Source organism: Salvia miltiorrhiza, chromosome 8 (assembly GCF_028751815.1).
Source record: "Salvia miltiorrhiza cultivar Shanhuang (shh) chromosome 8, IMPLAD_Smil_shh, whole genome shotgun sequence".
In the NCBI taxonomy this organism is placed as follows: Eukaryota; Viridiplantae; Streptophyta; class Magnoliopsida; order Lamiales; family Lamiaceae; genus Salvia; species Salvia miltiorrhiza.
Window position 1 is genome coordinate 9,882,416 of NC_080394.1, and position 18,923 is coordinate 9,901,338.

General features: G+C 37.9%; 4 protein-coding genes and 1 long non-coding RNA gene across 5 annotated transcripts in view; 1 reads left to right on the forward strand and 4 right to left on the reverse strand.

Annotated features, from left to right (window-relative positions):
* The first annotated feature begins 346 nt into the window (after positions 1-346).
* Positions 347-4,706, forward strand: LOC130998043 (uncharacterized). The gene is made up of 7 exons (XM_057923478.1): positions 347-651; positions 1,515-2,351; positions 2,433-2,663; positions 2,748-3,710; positions 3,782-3,889; positions 3,965-4,168; positions 4,251-4,706. Exons 1-7 carry the CDS (start codon positions 634-636, stop codon positions 4,704-4,706), a joined length of 2,817 nt encoding a protein of 938 aa, XP_057779461.1. The 5' UTR covers positions 347-633.
* A 76-nt stretch (positions 4,707-4,782) lies between these two features.
* On the reverse strand, positions 4,783-7,279 carry LOC130998044 (uncharacterized). The gene is made up of 3 exons (XM_057923480.1): positions 7,213-7,279; positions 5,281-7,129; positions 4,783-5,182 (listed from the first exon to the last, which is right to left on the reverse strand). Exons 1-3 carry the CDS (start codon positions 7,277-7,279, stop codon positions 4,846-4,848), a joined length of 2,253 nt encoding a protein of 750 aa, XP_057779463.1. The 3' UTR covers positions 4,783-4,845.
* A 2,605-nt stretch (positions 7,280-9,884) lies between these two features.
* LOC131000812 (LIM domain-containing protein WLIM1-like) lies at positions 9,885-11,230 on the reverse strand. The gene is made up of 5 exons (XM_057926905.1): positions 10,882-11,230; positions 10,715-10,811; positions 10,598-10,641; positions 10,416-10,499; positions 9,885-10,323 (listed from the first exon to the last, which is right to left on the reverse strand). The coding sequence occupies exons 1-5, from the start codon at positions 11,023-11,025 to the stop codon at positions 10,093-10,095; spliced, it is 600 nt and encodes a 199-aa protein (XP_057782888.1). The 5' UTR covers positions 11,026-11,230; the 3' UTR covers positions 9,885-10,092.
* Positions 11,231-15,928: 4,698 nt separating this feature from the next.
* Positions 15,929-17,409, reverse strand: LOC131000813 (LIM domain-containing protein WLIM1-like). Its single transcript, XM_057926906.1, has 5 exons — positions 16,976-17,409; positions 16,796-16,892; positions 16,676-16,719; positions 16,508-16,591; positions 15,929-16,420 (listed from the first exon to the last, which is right to left on the reverse strand). Exons 1-5 carry the CDS (start codon positions 17,117-17,119, stop codon positions 16,127-16,129), a joined length of 663 nt encoding a protein of 220 aa, XP_057782889.1. The 5' UTR covers positions 17,120-17,409; the 3' UTR covers positions 15,929-16,126.
* Positions 17,410-18,047: 638 nt separating this feature from the next.
* The window catches only part of LOC131000814 (uncharacterized), a 6,861-nt gene continuing 5,985 nt past the window's right edge, over positions 18,048-18,923 (reverse strand). Inside the window, exon 2 of the long non-coding RNA XR_009093796.1 lies at positions 18,048-18,639. This is a non-coding gene — a long non-coding RNA (uncharacterized LOC131000814). The remainder of the gene's footprint in view (positions 18,640-18,923) is intronic.

Below are 18,923 nucleotides of genomic sequence, written 5' to 3' on the forward strand. Positions count from 1 at the left end.
CAAATGACCCGGTCGGATACATTTTTCCTTGACAATTACCGGCCGGATCGATGATATTTAGGCATAAAATATTCTATTTTATTCAATTTCATAAAAAAAAAAAATCAAGACGCTAATAATATATATCCATGCGTATCTATCTTAATTTTTTTTTCTTTTTCCCTTTAATATCTTAATTTCAATACATATATTCTTTGAAATTATTTGTATATATATATATATATATATATATATATATATATATATATATTGTGTTATTCTTGAATGTTGATATATAGTACTATATAACACTATATATATCGTGTAAATCAATTGATATCTTTAAATTTAAAATATACTCAATATCCGTCCCAAATAAATGCATGCTTGTTACCCAAAAAAAAATCATGAGATCATGCATGTTACCGATACATAAAGGTAAAAATATCTTTCTTCAAAATTTGATTCCCTTTTGATAGACATAAAGCCGATACAATCGGCTTCTTCACTTTTACCCACTTACTTTAAAATACTAGGGTTTTTTACTCCACCACACACCTCTATCGGCTTCTTCACTTTTACCCACCGAGAGAGAGAGTTCAAAAGATTGAAGCACAGAGAGTTCAAAAGATTGAAGCACACTCGGACTCATCCATGGCATCTTCTTCACAGGTATTTATTTTTAATTTTCATGAAATTGAATAGAATAATGTATGCTAAAACACGATCGGTCCGGCCGGTGAAGTGGCCGGATAAATCGATCCGGCCGAGAACATTATTTAAATGAAACATACGTCCGGATCGATTTATCCGGCCACTTCACCAGCCGGACCGATCGTGTTTTAGCATAAATTATTCCATTTTAATTAGTTGTATGTTTATATTAATCATTAGAAATTTACTGAATTTAATTTAATTATATTTGTTTAAGTAATCATTATTGAATTATTATTGCGAGTTTTGCTGGGTATTACATTGCATTGTTTGTGTGGTTTTTGTGTAATTTAATAAAATAAAGTATTTTATGCCTATATAGAAACTATCCGGCCGGCACTATGCCCGAAATAATGCGTCCGGCCGGAACAGTTTCAATCTGAAATGTACCCGGACGGATTCATTTTACCGGACACTTCACCGGCCGGATAGTTTTTTTTTAGGCCTAAAATACGTTACTAAATATATCTGTATGTTTACGTTAATTATTGAAACTGTTATTTTACTGAAACTGTTATTGTTTAATTATTGAAACTGTTATTAAATAAATATATTTAATTGTTTAATTATTAATTATTGAAACTGTTATTGCTTGGTAAAATATTAAATTGCAGTTTTTTAATATTTTACTGAATTTAATTAAATTGCTTGGTATTAATTGCAGTTTAATATTACTGAATTTTACTGAATTTAGTATTAAATTGCAGTTTAATTAAATTGGTTGGTATTGATTAAATTGTAGTTATTTAATTATGCCTATTTGTATTATTTTTTAATTTTTTTACTGAATTTAATATGGTATTCATTTTGTAAATGAATAGGCGAATGTCCCATATCTTCGTCGCGACACTATAGACCAGACGGAGGTTGCTATCAGCACCTACTATAGGGATTCACATTTTCCGGAGCTGGTTGAAACTTTAAATGTGGTCGGTGAACAGTGCAATTCAGATTTATTGGGAAGATTTAGAGCATCATGTTTTGGGCATTTCACTGATTGGAGGCCCGGCGCGAAGAGCAATAAAGCATTACACCAGATTGTATCGAGGCAGATTGTGTCAGAAGAAAATGAGATGTGCTTCTTTCTGTGCGGAGCACGAGTCAGATTTTCCCCTGCGGACTACGCATTAGTGACTGGGCTCAATTTCGGGGGATCGAGGTTCGATGCGACATTACAGCACGACTGCAGTCGCGTGGAGGCATACCGACGATTCTGCGGTACGCGAAGCATGACCATACAGTCGCTCATCAAACGCGTGTGCGATTTGGATAGTCGAGTGGATGATGAGGATGGGAGCCTGTACCTTCGTGCTGTCCTCGTGTGTGTGGCTCACACCCTTGTTCTTGGGTTGGATGCGCGGGTACAGCCGTGGCTTTGGGTGTTGGTGGATGATCTGGCTGCATTTGATAGATTCCCCTGGGGCGCGTATTCGTATAAGATGTTATGCCATTATACGAGAGAGACAGGAAAGGGCGAGAAGTATCACTTCTACGGTCCTTCGTGGGCTTTATATGTCTGGGCATTGGAGCGCGTCCCGGGCTTCGGACACATGGTCGCAGCATCTAGCGGTGATCCGACAGCGCACCCTCGGTGTTTGAGATGGACTTTCAGGGGTAAGCCGAAGCTTCACGGTCTGCGCGATCTATTCGAGGGACAGGTAATCAGTTATTTAAGATTATCCTCCACACCGTTACTGGTTTTACTTATGTTCTAATATATTATCTTTGTTGCTTTCTAGGGTGGTGTCATGCCCCTGGACCCCGATGCTGACGATCTGTCGAGTCACTACTTCATATCAGCGCTGACACCGGGCGAACTCTCGGTGAGCTTCAGGCCCCCCGACAACCCATTAGCTCGGGGTGTCCAATTTCCACAGGGCACCGGAGCCCGTGTTGTGGAGGAGCGCGGGGACGAGGAGGATGTACCTAGACAGCCTTGTACGACTCGCAGTCACAGCGTCCGGGGCCCTGTGAGGGATGCTCGACAGCACGAGCCGGCTCGTCATTCAGTAGATCCGGGCAAGCGCCCTGTGAGGGATGCTCGACCTCACGAGCCGGCTCGTCATTCAGTAGATCCGGGCAAGCGCCCAGCGCCGCATACTTCTTCATCGTCGAGCGGATCTCGGACTGTATCCAGTCCCAGCGAGGGTGAGGTGGATCGTAAGTGGGTGAAGAAGACGATCCGTCAGGAGATTAAGAAGGCCTTCGGCAAATTCGTGGAGAAATTGAAGAGCAAGGGCAAAAAGGATAGGTGCAAGAATAGCAAACATTTCCGAGTGCCCGACTCCCCTGATGATGATGACCAGCGACGGTCCCCTGATGATTACCAGCCACGGTCTCCTCCACCCAGTGCTTCAGGGCCCGACGCTTCAGAGCCGGCTCGTCATTCACGTTCCTGCGACGACGACCCCCGCGGTGAGGAACCACGCCATCCAGAGACCCAGGATTACAACGAGCAGTGGCGGGCCATGAATCAGTCTGTTCAGGGCGACTACACACCGGCGGAGCAGACTTTTGACTGGTCGACCCAGGTCTACCCTCATTGGTCTTCCCCATTCCTGAAGCCGCAGTATAGAACAGAGACCCCGATATTCTTTGCTGAACCGCTCACTTCTATTGCACCACATGAGTGGGGACAGTCCAGTTCGGCAGGACAGGCTCAGACGGAGGAGCCTGAGCCACAGACAGAGCAGCCACAGGTACTACTGCTGCAGCACCTAGAGCAGCCGCCGGCTGAGCAGCAGCCAGCAGAGCAGCCGCCGGCAGAGCAGCCGCCAGCAGAGCCCCCGCGTCGCAGTCAGAGGGTGAGGCGTCCGTCTAACTATCAGCGATCGCCTTGGGTTAATAGCCAAATGCCACGTCCAGTGACACAAGTCTGCAGTGACCATTATGAGAAGTGGATGGCTAGGTGTCGAGAGGGTAGGGGTCGTGAGATTTATGTCAAGGCAAGTGGTGGTTTGCGGGAGTACGACGACTTCGCGCGGGTGGATAATGTCAGCCAGGAATTCACAACTGGGGTAAATAATCTATTGATTTTAACATTGTTAAATTACTTTCTACTAACTTATTGATTTTAACTTTGTTGCAGGATATTGACTTGTATTTCTTAAGCTTGAGAAATAGACTTCGAGCTTCAGCAGATTTACTGGATGACGTAGATATGAATAACACAATCATATTAGACACGGATTGGTTTGTAAGTAAACTTTCATTATTTGTATGTTTTCATTGGTGCGAATATAAATTATTAATTACTTCTATTGATCTGTAGATATACCTCCAGGGCGAGTGGGACGCTCTATTGGAGAAGTGGGCAAGAAGTGAGTTTACTCCAGAGGAGTATCATATATTGACGCATGGAGCAGTAGCTGATGGTTGGCAGCCCCGGATAGACTGGCTCTGCCAAATACGTGGAAAAGCCGTTAAGGGCCATGAACTTCCTCCTGGTCATATAGGATGGATGGATGCCACACAGGTAATCAGTTAAACAATTATTTGTCATTAGTCATTTGTGCTTTATATGTTGTTTCTTATCAATTCATTGTGGTTTGTCATAGGTTCTCATGCCAGTCATAATTGGCCACCATTTTGTCCTATGTCGGATCCGGTTAGGAGAATTGGTTTGCGAGGTCTATGACCCAGTATTCCACAAGCTATCACCTCGACAGCAGGATGGTCGAGTTGGTGAACTACTGCCTTTACTGAGATTGTTGCCAATTGTCCTTCAGTTGGCGAGGTGGCTAGACGACACATCCATTGATTCGACAGTGGCAAAGGAGAAGTACCCACTTATGACGGCGGTGTTTGCTCCAGCGGAGGTTCAGTTTCACCAGCAGGACTCTGTCAGCTGCGGGCCTTTCGTCTGCATGTATGCAGAACGACTGATATCTGGCTCTCCATCCATTGAGTGGGGTAACCACAACGTGGCGGCATACAGGGCCAAGATTGCTAGATCTATATTTTCGTTGTGTGAAACTAGGACACATCGTATCTCTAGACTTGGTTTTGCATAGTTCTGTATATTGTTACATTAATGTGTGCTTCTATTTGGTTATTCAACGAGCATTATTTCCTCTAAATCATTCCAGCTTATCGAATAATAAGATAATTCAATCAATATCATTAACTGTTACAGCACACAAATACATCCCACTACTCCCTGGGCTCAGTCGCCCTGCCAGCGCACGTTCTCTTGCTGTGTCCTTCTTCATGGCAGATGCTGCACTTCTTTGGTTTACGACGCCTGATACTAGAAGACTCATCGGCTTGTGTGCTGGTGCCTTCACCACCACCTCGATGTCTACCTTCTTTTGGGCGCCCCGCTTGACCTTTTACAATCAGAGGTAATACAACCTGCTCAGCGATGTGCTCGGGAACCAACCACTGGCGTCTCGGCGGGAGATTATTAACTTCGCGAGAGTAAGTATCGATAAGAAAGTCATTCGTGTAGTACGAGTCTACATACTCCGCGATCGTATCACCGGCTTCACTATAAAAACAAACAAACTCCGATAGTAATCAATATAACGAACATTAGAACATATTTACATTTCAATGAACCCGACAGTAATCATTTCATGATCGTACCTTATTGCAGCGATTGAATGAGAACAGGGCAGTTGGTCTAGCTGAAATACTCGACATTCGCATTTTTTCTTCTCTAGATCCACCTTGAAGCTTCTGTCAGCAGTTTGCACCTTATACTTCATGCCACTCAACCTTTGTGCAGTGTATCGACGACTTTTTTGGACTTCAATAGCTACCCTTTTACCAGCCTCAACAGTCAAGCCTTGCTCGATTTGTTGTGCAGCCCTTAGTCGCTCGCTGAACCATTTCTCAATAACAATTCTGATTGCCTCTAACATCGAGCATATAGGAAGTCTTCTTGCCCACAACAATCTGGAATTAAAAGCTTCAGCAGCATTTGATGTCATAAAACTGTAGCGTCGCACAGGCATAGGACACATCGAACGAGCCCACTTCTCCGGCCCAATCCCCATTAGTTTATCGTACGCAGCTCTCTTCATAACCTTCAGGGCGTTCATAGCCCTATTGAAGTCGGACTTCTCGTACGCAAATGCAGCTTGTCGATACACCTCGACCACTGCCTTACCGTAATGCTTCAGGTTATTTTGCAAATGGTAGTAGCATAGGCCGTGGGTTGCATTTGGTAACTCATTCCTGATAGCATTGGCAATGGAGATATGCTGATCAGAGACAATCAAAAGTGGATCGGCTTGGCCATAAACACGTCGAATGCGTGACATGAAATAACTCCACGATTCATCGTTTTCTTTCAGGCCAACACCATACGCGAGTGGGAACAAACTCTCGTTGCCGTCCTTCGTCACTGCAACAAACAAAATACCCCTATTCTTGCCCTTCAAGTGTGTGCCATCGACGACAATCACTGGCCGTAAACTGAACATGAAAGGGGTAGCCGAAGCTGCAAGAGCAACAAATAAGTGTTTGAATCGGCCATCATCGTCAACTTCCCACTCCACCCTCGAACCGGGATTGGATTGTCTCAACATGTATAAGTACTTGGGCAGCATCTCGAAGGACTGATCATGTCGACCATAAACCATCTCAGTGGCTCGATTACGGGCTCGCAATGCAACATCGTACTTGATCTGTACGCCAAACTCACGTCGCAGCTCCAGCTGGATGGCCTTCGGCTTCAAGATCTCGCAATCATCGTGTATCTTCTGTGCTAAATATGCTGCGACGACTTTTGCGGGGGCCTTTATTCGCGCTACGCGCCCTAGCTCACCGTCGCATGAGTGCTCATTGGTGAACTTATACACTCCCCAAATGACTCCATCTTGTGACGATGCATGGAGCTTGAAGGGGCACGTATCTGAATGCTTGCATTTGAAGTAGACTCGTCTGCTGTCTGATTTGCTGACAGAAAATTCCTTGCCCTGCTTCATGTTCCACAGACCGATTGCAACGATCAGATCATCTTTGCTATTGAAATACATATTCTTTGACAACTCCCGAGGCAATAGCTGATAATCTTCAATATCCACAAGTGCCGCTGCGGCGTCCAACGGGATAACCGGTACTAACCAATTAGTTAGTTCATCTGCTCCAGGAACCTGTTCGTCATCATCCTCGTCGATCTGCAAATTCTGCCAACCTGCATATTCAATCTCCGCCCTTCTCACGTTCTCTGTCTCCGACAAGTCTTCAGAGGCGCTTGTATCAGTCTCGGCTTCAGACGATGGAACATAATCTTCATCTACATTACCAGCATCCTCCACGAACTGAGGCTCGTACGTATATTGATCATCAGCTGGACCCCAACAACGATCAGTTATTAGGCGATCGTACTGGTACGGATTTGGCTCATCCCATGAAGGCCAACCCGTTGACTGATCATTACCCCAAGTGACCGACGGTTCAACACTTTGTTGCGCCGGTGAATCTCCGGCTGATAGGTCTAAATAAGCATATCTTTGGATTGCTTCCAATCCGTCCCCACCTTCGAATGTTGCACTGGATTCACCTCCATACCCGGAAGATTGAGGGAGATCGAACGAAGGAACATACACTCCTCCACTGTAATCGTCTTCAACAACATAAATCTCAGGAAAATGTGGCTGCGACGCCAGCAACTGAAGCAAATCATTGTCATCGGCAAGAATATTTTTACTGTATACCCTGTCATTTAATCTCTTCGTCAAATAATACAAGCTGTAATTAGTGCTCAATGAATTCTCCATCATCAGGTAATTTATCATGTACACCGTACTGGCCATTGTGTCTCCGAAAATATGCAAATTCTTAGAAGAGCCGCCGATGTACTCATAACCATTGAAGGCACCTCCATAATTAACCACAAAGTATCTCCCATATTCATTCATCTACAGAAAAAATAATAAATAAATAAATATATGATGTAAATGGAATACAATGTTAAAATACAACATATAACATGTTAATACACTCGAAAAACATCTATCCGCCCGGGGAAGTAGCCGAGGAAATGTGTCTGGCCGTGTATTACATGATATATAATTACACACGGCCGGACACATTTTCAAGGACACTTGTCCGGGCGGATACATAATTTTCGAGCATAATAACATGAGTTATGTAGCAATATATATGTATAGAACTAAAATGCAACTAATAATTACTAATTAATACTTTAAAACATGATAGAATTTGCTCTAATTCACATGTATTTCCTTCAAACGTGGCTTTAAATCATAGTATGCTATAATATGCTAATAATTCACATAAGCATATAGGATCAAACAAAACATTGAAAATAAACAATAACCAACTTAAATTACATTTCAAACGTAAAATGACATACCTTTAAACGTTCGGATGAGAGAATTCACAAATAATAGCTTCACCACTTGGAAAATATTAGAATTTCTAATGAGTTTGAGTGTTTTTTCACTTTGAGTGTTCGGATGAGAGGATGAGAGAATGAGAGAATTCACTCATATATAAACAAAGATTCCTTCATTTCACGTGAATTTCAATGAAATTAGAGTGTTTGACATGAATACTTTACTGACAAAGCTATTTCACATCATATTTGTCGTTTATCATCAATTTAAAAAAAAAAAAAATTTATGTCCCTTAATTGAAGGCTAATTAATCGATGGAATATAAATACAAAAAATTAACACAATCCATATTAGCACTCAAAACACACATAGGAACCAAAAAAACATCTATCCGACCGGAACATATATGTGTCCGCCCGTTGAAACCTTGTGTCCGGTCGGACACTTGTTTTTCCCGGTCGGACGCTTGTTTTTTTTTTCCAATGTGTGTTTTGAGTGCTAATATCGATTGTGTTAATTTTTAGTATTTATTTTCCATTGATTAATTAGCCTACGATTTACTTGTAAAACCTTCGATTTTAATTCAAAAATAAATAAATATTAACTTCTCTGTCAGTATTTCACATGTTCCAACACATATTTGACCGATTTCAATGTTTAAATTGATGAATTGATGTTTTTCTTACACTTTAACAACTTTTGTCATAGATGTGTAAGAACTTTTGCGGAAAACAATGCACATCCATCACATTCAAAGGGCATTTTCGGTTCTTCACTTATTTAGGGCATGTAGTGCTTGGTATAGTAAGAGAGGGCATTTTTCAAATTATTGATAAGAGAAAGGGCACTTTAAATTTCGCCTCAATATATTTTTTATTTGTAGCGATGGAAGATGAAATCATATACTTATGTAAATCTAATATATTGATATATTCATGTAATTTTTTTAAAATAAATTATAAATTAATACTTTATTTTAAATATATATCAATATAGAAGATTAAACCAGATAGATTTTTAATGCATATCTAATGAATATATATATATATATATATATATATATATATATATATATATATATATATATATATATAGGGTTAGGTTCAATGAAAAAGGCCTAAATGTAAGAAAGAAGAGAGAAGTAATCACATCCGTTAATCTTATCTAATCTAACGGACATGATTTGTTCACGCCATGTTCAACGGATTTTTTCGTTGAACATTCGTGAACATATACAATATTTTTGGGGGTTCTGGGTTTCGACCCCCCATATGTTCAACGAAAAAATCCGTTGAACATGGCGTGAACAAATCATGTCCGTTAGATTAGATAAGATCAACGGATGAGATTACTTCTCTCTTCTTTCTTACATTTAGGCCTTCTTCATTGAACCTATATATATGTGTGTGTGTGTGTGTGTGTGTGTGTTTCAAATAATTTTAGTGTAATATCTAATGAATGAATATATTCTTATAAATATATAGTCCCTTCGTCCCGTGAGAGTGTATCACAACAACTACTCATTTCTACATAACTCACAATCAATTCAATCATAACCACTCATTTCCACTCAACACTTTATCTACCAATATTTTTCTTAAAACCCGCACCACCCCTTATGTGATACACTCTTACGGGACGGAGGGAGTATTATTTACAAAATTATCTTTAAAATAAAATTTGTAATAAGAATATAATATAGACAATTTATATTTTGTACGCAAGACACTTTTTATGTTAATATAAATATATATGAAGCTTATCAATTTATATAACTACTTCAGCGTCCTAATATTTGGTAAGCAAAGTATATATATATACATACATGTATCTTGCTTGCATAATGTCTAGCAGCAAAAGAAATAGAAATCGAAAACAGTATTACCAGAAGAAGGAACAATTGTATTGATGAAGAAACAATTAACATCTACAAATCCCTGCTTAAGGCATCTAGCAATCCCAAAAAAACAATGAGAACACAAAAACACAACAAAACAAAAACAAAAAAGATTAAAAAAAGGTTGGACGGGAGAAGACAGAGATCTAGAGAGAGAGTATGATGAGGTGGAAATTAAAGGGTTGAATTAATTCACTGAGCCTCGACTTCAACAGACGATGGAGATGCCGCTGCCTCTTTGGTAGCGGCGGCGGCCTCGCTCTCGAGCTGGCTGAGGTTTCCCTTAGCCTTGATGAGCTGCATGTGGTGGTGCTTGCAGAACAGAACGCCCTCATGCGCAATGTAGTTCGATGGGCTAATCGTGCACCCGCCATAGCTGCACTTGAAGCAGCTCTTGTGGTACGCAGCTCCATTCACAGAAACCTATTTCATTTAATTCCCACTTCATTATTGCCACATGCACTATATATATATATACATACATAGAGATGGAAAATTAATGGATTAAATATTACCTTTTCAATGGGATAAACTGTCTTTTCACAGCCCCGGCATTTGTCTTTGGTTCCGACAAACAGGCCAGAAACCTTGGCTGCGTTCTGTTTTAGTTAAACACCAACTTAATTAGCTAATCAGATATATATACAGACGAGACGGATATATTAATTATTTTGGTCGAAAATGGAAAATAATTTACCTCATTTTCAACAGTCTTTTCGGGCCTAGCGATCTTTGGAATTCCTGCATGCAATAAGTTGGGAATTGAATATATGATTTATTAATGAGAATTAATCATGGGTGCGATGGAGTGTACCTTCGAAGCTCTTGTCGAGGCTGCCAGTTCTCTTGAAGAGCTGATCGAAGTGTGGCCTGCAGTAGAGCACTCCCTCGAAAGAGTTGAAGTTTCCCAGCTGCATGCAACAATTAATTAAGAAATTCAACATCAAGACTCAAGTGCATGAGAGAGAGAGAGTCGTAGACCTTGAGGGTGCCATTGCAGTGGTGGCAGCGGAAGCAGGCCTTGTGATAGACGCGGTTGTTGGCGGCGAGGCGATCAACCAGATACACAGTCTGGTCGCAAGCAGTGCATTTCTGGGGACCAGCATTAGTTGTGGCGGCGGCCATTTTTGCTTACTGTAGTTTTGAGGAAAGAGAACAACAACGCAACGCAACGCAACGCACGCTTGCTTTTCCGAACAACAACTCCTGTCGTTCTCTTTCCTTCCCACCTCTTTATTCCTTCTTCTCTCTTTTTGTCTTTTTCTTTTTTTTCTTTTTCTTCCCTTCTCTCTGTGGGTGTGAGATCGCTTTCTTTATTGATGAAAATATTCATGTCCAACTTTGGTTTATATAGGTAATCAAATTAAAAATTTGTGTGGGGTGCAGTGAAATTCGGGTGATATGTGATGGTTTTTAGTTTTGTTCCAAACTTGAAGCACTTCCACTTTAAATGAGATAGTTTCTTTGATGCTTCCGTCATGGTCGCATATTTAGATTTTACAGATGGTATCGTTCACAAATTTGGCGTTCCATTTTTGGTATTTCAAAATTTAATACTCCGTCCGCCCTTATAAAATGTCACAAATTTTAATAAAGTGAGTGAATGTGTTGTGAGTGACCGTAAGGATCCCACTTTATTGTGAGTGAAAAACTTACCAAAAATAGATTGGATACATTTTATGTGGACGGACGAAAATGACAAATTGGATACTTTTTATGAGGACGGAGCGAGTAATATATAATCTCTATTTAAATACACCATTCATTCCATTTTTTAGTATCCATATTTCTTGTTTTGATCGTTGCACATTTTAGTATTCATTTATATTTTTAGTAAAAGTACGTGGAACCCTTACTTCACTTTAATTATTTTAACACTCACATAAAATATGAGACCCTTATTTCACAAACAACACACTCAACCACTTCATTAAGATTCGTGCCATACTCAAATGGATATTAAAAATTGGGACGGAGGGAATATTATATTGTTGAAACTACGTGTCGCTAGAGGAGTTAGAGGATTTTTAAGGATAGTAATTTAAACTAATTTAAAATTTATGATAGAACTTTTTGGACTTGACACTAATTAAGTAATATACATTATTAGACCAATTTTGGCCCATTATGTCCTATTTTTACAAGTCTAAAATTTTAATTTTTGGCTTATTTTAATTTTGAGTAAGTGGGAAACTCTTAAAATGTGCCAAGAATTATCCTACGAGTGCATATTAGTATTTAACTAGAACTTATAAGTCCAAAGAAATTTATCCTAATTTTCAAATCAATTTAAGTTATTATTCTAACAAATCCTCTGACTCATCCATAGAGTAAATGATAAATTGTCATTACCGGCATAGTTTTTTCTGTCTCTTTCCTTTAGCTATAAGATAAGTGTGTGTGGCCCATTTCTCCTATTTGTTCAGGGCGGTTGGCGTGAACTCTGATTCGATTCGGGTATTCAATCCTGTCGCTGAGATGCTCAGTGGACTCCTTAACCTTGATAGGAAGATGGCTTATTCAATAATTTGTGCATAAGGGTATAAAATAGAGAAAATGATTCATCAAAATTGAGTAGAAAAGGAGACTTGTTAAAGTTGATATGCCAAATAGATGAAATTTTTTGTAATTAATGAATTTGAATGAAGTTTAAAATATAAGGAGTAGTATTAAAAAAATTTACAAATTTGGTGGATAGGTAGAGTAGTAAATAGTATACATATAGAGATGGAGTTTAAATAATTAAAAACCTATTTTATCGTGAGAACTTAGAATCAATCTAGAGTCTAGACCCTTCATTTCATTAGATTAAATGATAAGATTGAATGATTAGTTTTAATATTTAAATTTTAAAGTTAATTAAATAAAGAAATTTTTGTAATTCATGTCGAGTGATGTAACTGATTCGTAACTACTAATATGGGATTTGCTCGATATATTTATGATAGTTTTATTTTATTTCCTAGTATTAATTAAGTTGCATCCTAATCGTATGGAATTTAAATACTCCAATCCTCAATTCATAAAGAATACTTCGTACATGTATTTTTATATTTTTTAATTCACTAATTATCTTCTTTTTTCATTTTTATTTTTTTGACTTGGGGGAATTGGGGAGGGGGAGCAGTGGGGTTTTAATCCGGGACCTCACTGTTCATATACAGGAGGTCGCACCGCTTGGTGTCCCTTGGGGGACAATTATCTTTTTTTTTTCTTTCTTTTTTTCAAGTATATATAAACTTCCATTTTTCAGAAAAAGAAAGAAAAACCACATTAATCTTATGTAACCTTATAGTAACGATTAACTTTATGATTTAGAAATATTTTTTTGAATTAATGGGACTATATTAGATGAGAACCATTTTTCCGCCTTGTAATTGAAAGAAATATAGCTTCCAACTAACTTATTCACCTTGTAATTATAAAAATATGTATTACTATGTGTTTTGCTTCTTATAATTTATACATTATATTATACTCCTTCCATCCCTGAATTTATGGTCTTATTATCATATCGATACATTCCTAAAAAAACTGCATTAATTTTATGTAGCCTTGTAGTAACGATTAACTTTATGATTTTTAGAAACATTTTTTTGACTTAATGGGGATATATTAGATGAGAACCATTTTTACATCTAATATAATACTCATACTAACAAAATATTATTTTTTATCTTCAAATTTAATACTTATACTAATAAAATGGTTCTTATAAATAAGAGGTTGCACGCAGGCCGGTCCTTCCAGCAAAAGGATGGATCAAAAGGTCAAAGGCAAACAAATTTGAGGGGCCTAAAATTAAAAAATAAATATTACAAATGTGTTTACTATCAGATAGGTGAAGTCCTTGCATCTGGAACTTTATATTTTTTTCCTAATGTTTCTACAATATATAGGATATTATTGACTATATTATTTATTATTTCAGCAGAAAAAAAAATTCAAAACTAAAATTTGATAAAATATCTCAAGAGGTTAAATGGACTGACAATTTTTTGCTTTGACAATGAGATATTGGAATAACTTGATCTCCTTAAAATATTATTGATGATTTTCACAACCAGAATCTGGGCGAACACCGACGGAATATTCCGTCGGTAAGCATCAAAATTCCGTCGGTAAATGGAGATACCGACGGATTACCGACGGATTTCACCCGTCGTTGAAACGCTCGTCGGTAAATGATTTACCGACGGATTTTTTCTGTCCGTCGGTGGGTACCGACGGACATAGCCGTCGGTAAGTCTCCGACGCCGGCGTTGGCCGTGGTAGGTGGCGCGTTTACCGACGGATTACCGATGGAAAATTCCGTCGGTAAATTAATTATTATTTTTAATTATTATTATTATTTTTTTTATCAACCTATCTTCGTATTCTACAAGTATTTCGTATTTCTAATGTATTTTGAATTTAATTGCATATGATTTGGCCAACTTCCCAGTGAGTCACCCATCTTAGTAGTGCTCTGAGTCAAGCACGCTTAACCTTCAAGTTTCTTTCGAGTGGTCGCCAGTAGAGAACACGCGTATTATTGATATAACTAGCACCTATTAATTCATTTAAACTCTATTTCAATATACAATATCATTTATTCATAACCTCATAATATGTCGAGATGATATCTAAGACTTGTGGTGCCGGCGAAAGAATAACGATAAATATATGATCGAATTTAAGATAATAAAAAAAATTAATATTATCGTTTATTAAAAGGAGAAAATATTATTGCTAAAAACTAGTATCAATTTTAAAATATTTGCAATAATTTAAAAATAATAATAATATAGAAAATTAATTAAAAATAATTTAAAATAAAAAAATTAAAAATAAAAATAAAAAGTAAAAATAATAAAAAAATAAAAAAATAATTTACCAACGGACTTTATCCGTCGGTAATAATTTTAAAAATAATTTTAAATAAATAAAAAAAATAAAAAAATAAAAAAAATAAAAAAAATGCAAATAATATAAAAATAATTATTAAATTCAAAATTACCCAATTTTCCGACGGAGTTTAATCCGTCGGTAGATATTCCGTCGGTATTCCGTCGGTAAAAAATAAAAATAATTATTAAAATCGAAAATATCGAATTTACCGACGGATATTGTCCGTCGGTAGCGATTCCGTCGGTAGTCCGTCGGTATTTTCATCGGAAATAGATGCCGGCTCCGGCGATGTTGCCGGATGACAGTCCGTCGGTGATCCGTCGGTATTCACCGACGGAAAATAGTCCGTCGGTGTTCGACCAGTTTTCTTGTAGTGTTTGCTTCTCAAAATGCTAAATAATTTTTAAATTGTCTCGATTATAATATTTGATCATTGATTTATAGTTTTTTACACTTTTAATTAATTAATATTAAAATCAGTCATGCGAACATGGAAGACCAATATGTAATATCTCTAATTGACAATAAATTTGAGATTTCATTTCTTAAAGGGTTTTTTTTTTTTGTTTTTTTTTAATCCTTCATTTCTATCTAGAGCTTCCGGATTTTGGATTTGATCACGCGCTGTTTGTCGAGAGTCTCGAGACTAGAGAGGAATATCGATATCAATATTGATAAACATTAACGAAAATGCTTGATTAATATGGGATTTATTTCCATATTGAAATACTCCCTCCGTCCCCAAAATAGGTTCCTTTTTGGGGACGGCACGGGTTTTAAGAAAAAATGGTAAAATGTATTGATAGTGGAGAAAAATATGTTATAATTAGTATTGGGAGTGATGAAAAGATGAAAAAGTGTTATAATTAGTATTGAGAGTGGTGAAAAAGTGAAAAGTAAGAATAAATAAAGTATTATTAGTGGTGGGGTAGTTGTCCAAAAATGGAAAGAAAGAAAGAGAAACTTATTTGGGGACGTCCCAAAAAGAAAAAAGATGAACTTATTTTAGGGACGGATGGAGTATATATATAAGGATTTATTTGACATAGTGTAATTTTGTTATATGTTGTATAATGGCTTGAAAGCAGCAGCTAATACTCAACAAGAATTTTTTTTTAAAAAAAATACTCAACAAGAATTAGTGATTAAAGGCCGGGGATGTCCAATTATATTGATCAAAAAATACAATTCACATCAAAAACCTGCTTACGGCATCTAGCAATCATATCAAAATTCACACCCGAAAAAGAAAAAAATCTAAAAAAATTAAGAAAAAAAATTAGAAAACTTTTGGGACGAAAAAACAGAGAGATATCTAGAGAGAGACACTAAGTTGTCAGCATTGTGGTGAAGGTTCGGGTTCGGCTTCAGCTTCAGCTTCAGCTTCAACTTGAGCTTCAACTTCAAAATCAATCACTTCAGCAACGAAAGTTGGAGCCACCGCTGCTGATTCTTTGATGGATTCGCTCTCGAGCTGGCTGAGGTTTCCCTTAGCCTTGATGAGCTGCATGTGGTGGTGCTTGCAGAACAGAACGCCCTCATGCGCAATGTAGTTCGATGGGCTAATCGTGCACCCTCCATAGCTGCACTTGAAGCAGCTCTTGTGGTACGCAGCTCCATTCACCGAAACCTATTTCATTTTTATTTTTATTTTTAATTAATATACATATACTATTAAAAGAAATTAACAAGTGAGACCTAGTTGGTGATGATGTACCTTTTCAATGGGGTAAACGGTCTTAGCACAACCGATGCATTTCTCTCTGGTTCCGGCAAACATGCCTGACACCTTGATTGCATTCTGTTTGTTGTAACACATTCAAATTAATGACCCACGTTGTAAACATTTGTAAATAGAATTAGTTCTTTTATTTATTTGTTTTACCTCGTTTTCTACAATCTTTTCTGTCTTAACGACCTTTGGAATTCCTGCAAGAATTGAGGGAATTAATATGTGGTGGTGAAAAATGTGGATATTATTAAGTAGTACTCCAATATAAAGCACCTTCGAAGCTCTTGTCGAGGCTACCAGTCCTCTTGAAGAGCTGATCATAGTGTGGCCTGCAGTAGAGCACCCCTTCGAAAGAGTTGTAGTTTCCAAGCTGCAAATATACATATATATATCATAAGAAATGAATTAAGAGTGATTGCATGCAGATGCAGTGCAGTGGTGAAGAGAGGGTACCTTGAGGGTGCCTTTGCAGTGGTGGCAGCGGAAGCAGGCCTTGTGGTAGATGCGGTTGTCGGCGGCGAGGCGATCAACCAGATACACAGTTTTCTGGCAAGCAGTGCATTTCTGGGTGGTACCAGCGAACTGAGTGAAGGCCATTTTTGTTAAGGAAGTTTTGTGTTTCAAGAAATTTGAGGAAAGAAAACAACGCACTCGTTCAATCAAGAACGATGTGGCTGCCTCAACAACTGGTGTTGTTCTCTTTCCTCTTTATTTCTCTAACTCTCCCAACTTCTTCTTGCTTCCTTTGCCTCTTTATTTCTTTTTATTCTTTCCTTGCTCTATGTGGGTGTGAGATCGCTTTCTTTATTGATGAAAATCATTACTGTGCAGCTTGGTTTATATAGTGGTGGAAATGAAGATTGAAACACACAAATATTGTGTGGGGTGCAGTGAAATTCGGGTGAAACGTGATGGCCTTTTATTCCGATCGCGAAGCTGTTCTGTTTCCAATCAGAGGTTTATATATATTCGCCTATTTGAATATTTCTTATCATAAATATTTATATGTTTATATTGTTATATATGTGGATGTTACACCAAGCATATTTCGGTGTATAATATCTGCAACCGTATGTATAAATACGAATCGAAATTTTATGTTCTTTTTCTTTCAATACACATGAGGTATGTATCAAATGTTAACAGTATTGGTACAAGATGCTACTATATATGATAATCTACTACAATGTCTCTTCTAATAAACACATGCATTCTAGGCTACTTGATACTTGTGCAAATCTTTTATGCAAATTGCCGAGTGTATGACATATGGGAAAATATCTCATTGTTTAATCATTTAATAAATATATACCTAACTTATGGATAATTACAATAAATTATCTATACAACAAATAAAGTATTTATCCTATCATAATATTTTCAAATCTTACAACCATGAATGGCGACAACCTCCACGACTCAAATCCAACAACAGCATCAACAACTAACCCGAAATGTGAACACCAATTTTCAAAAATTGGATTTATATTTTGGAGGTCATCGGCAATGAAGTTCGTAGTATAGATTTTGAAAAAAATGATAGTATAAGTATTTTATTATACACAAGTGTATTATTTATAAGAAAGTCTCAAACGATGGGATTCAAAATGATAGTTTCCCTGTAATTTACATTTTACCCAATCAGGAAAGAAATGATGAAATTAGAATTCGTCGAGGCGAAGAATACAATACACGATCTGCTATTTATCTGAAACCTGCATCTCAGTTGCAGGCACACAAGCTGTTGAGGAAGACACAACATACCAAAATTAAGCATATGAACAAATGGTTTTTGGTTGAAGGCATTGTTTGCTCTGATACCACACTGTCACGGGACGCCAATATCTGCCTCCATCCCGAGGCTCTGGGGAAACAACTAGTTTTTGTCCTGCAATCCGACATCATCACCCAACCAGTGTTTCCTTGCAAAGGTCTTCCTTCATTCTCAATAATACCCGCTCATCATCCAAGTCCACAACGCATGCGCTCTGATGCATCACATTCGCCTATCCTCCGCAATCATAGCCAATCTGGGCTGTGAGTGACAATGCCATAGGCGACAGGTGACGGACGTTAGCTTGGAATGACATGGTATTAGCCCAGAAGAATGAGATAAACTGCAAAAAAATTATGGGATTGTCAATTAGTCTTCTAGCAAAATAACAACTCAGTATTAATGTAGCCACTAGACCCAAAATTAATAAACAAAGGCAACTTTTACCAAAAAAATAAACAAAGGCAGTTTGGATTGGTAGTTATGATTTTCACTGTCCAAAACCTAGCCAGCCAAATAATACCAATTCTAGCAGTTCAAAAGTCCTTCAAACAATAGAAACTGAATTAGCAACGAGGGAATAAAGTGAACAATCTACCAGATTGTCGGAATATATCATATAATAAT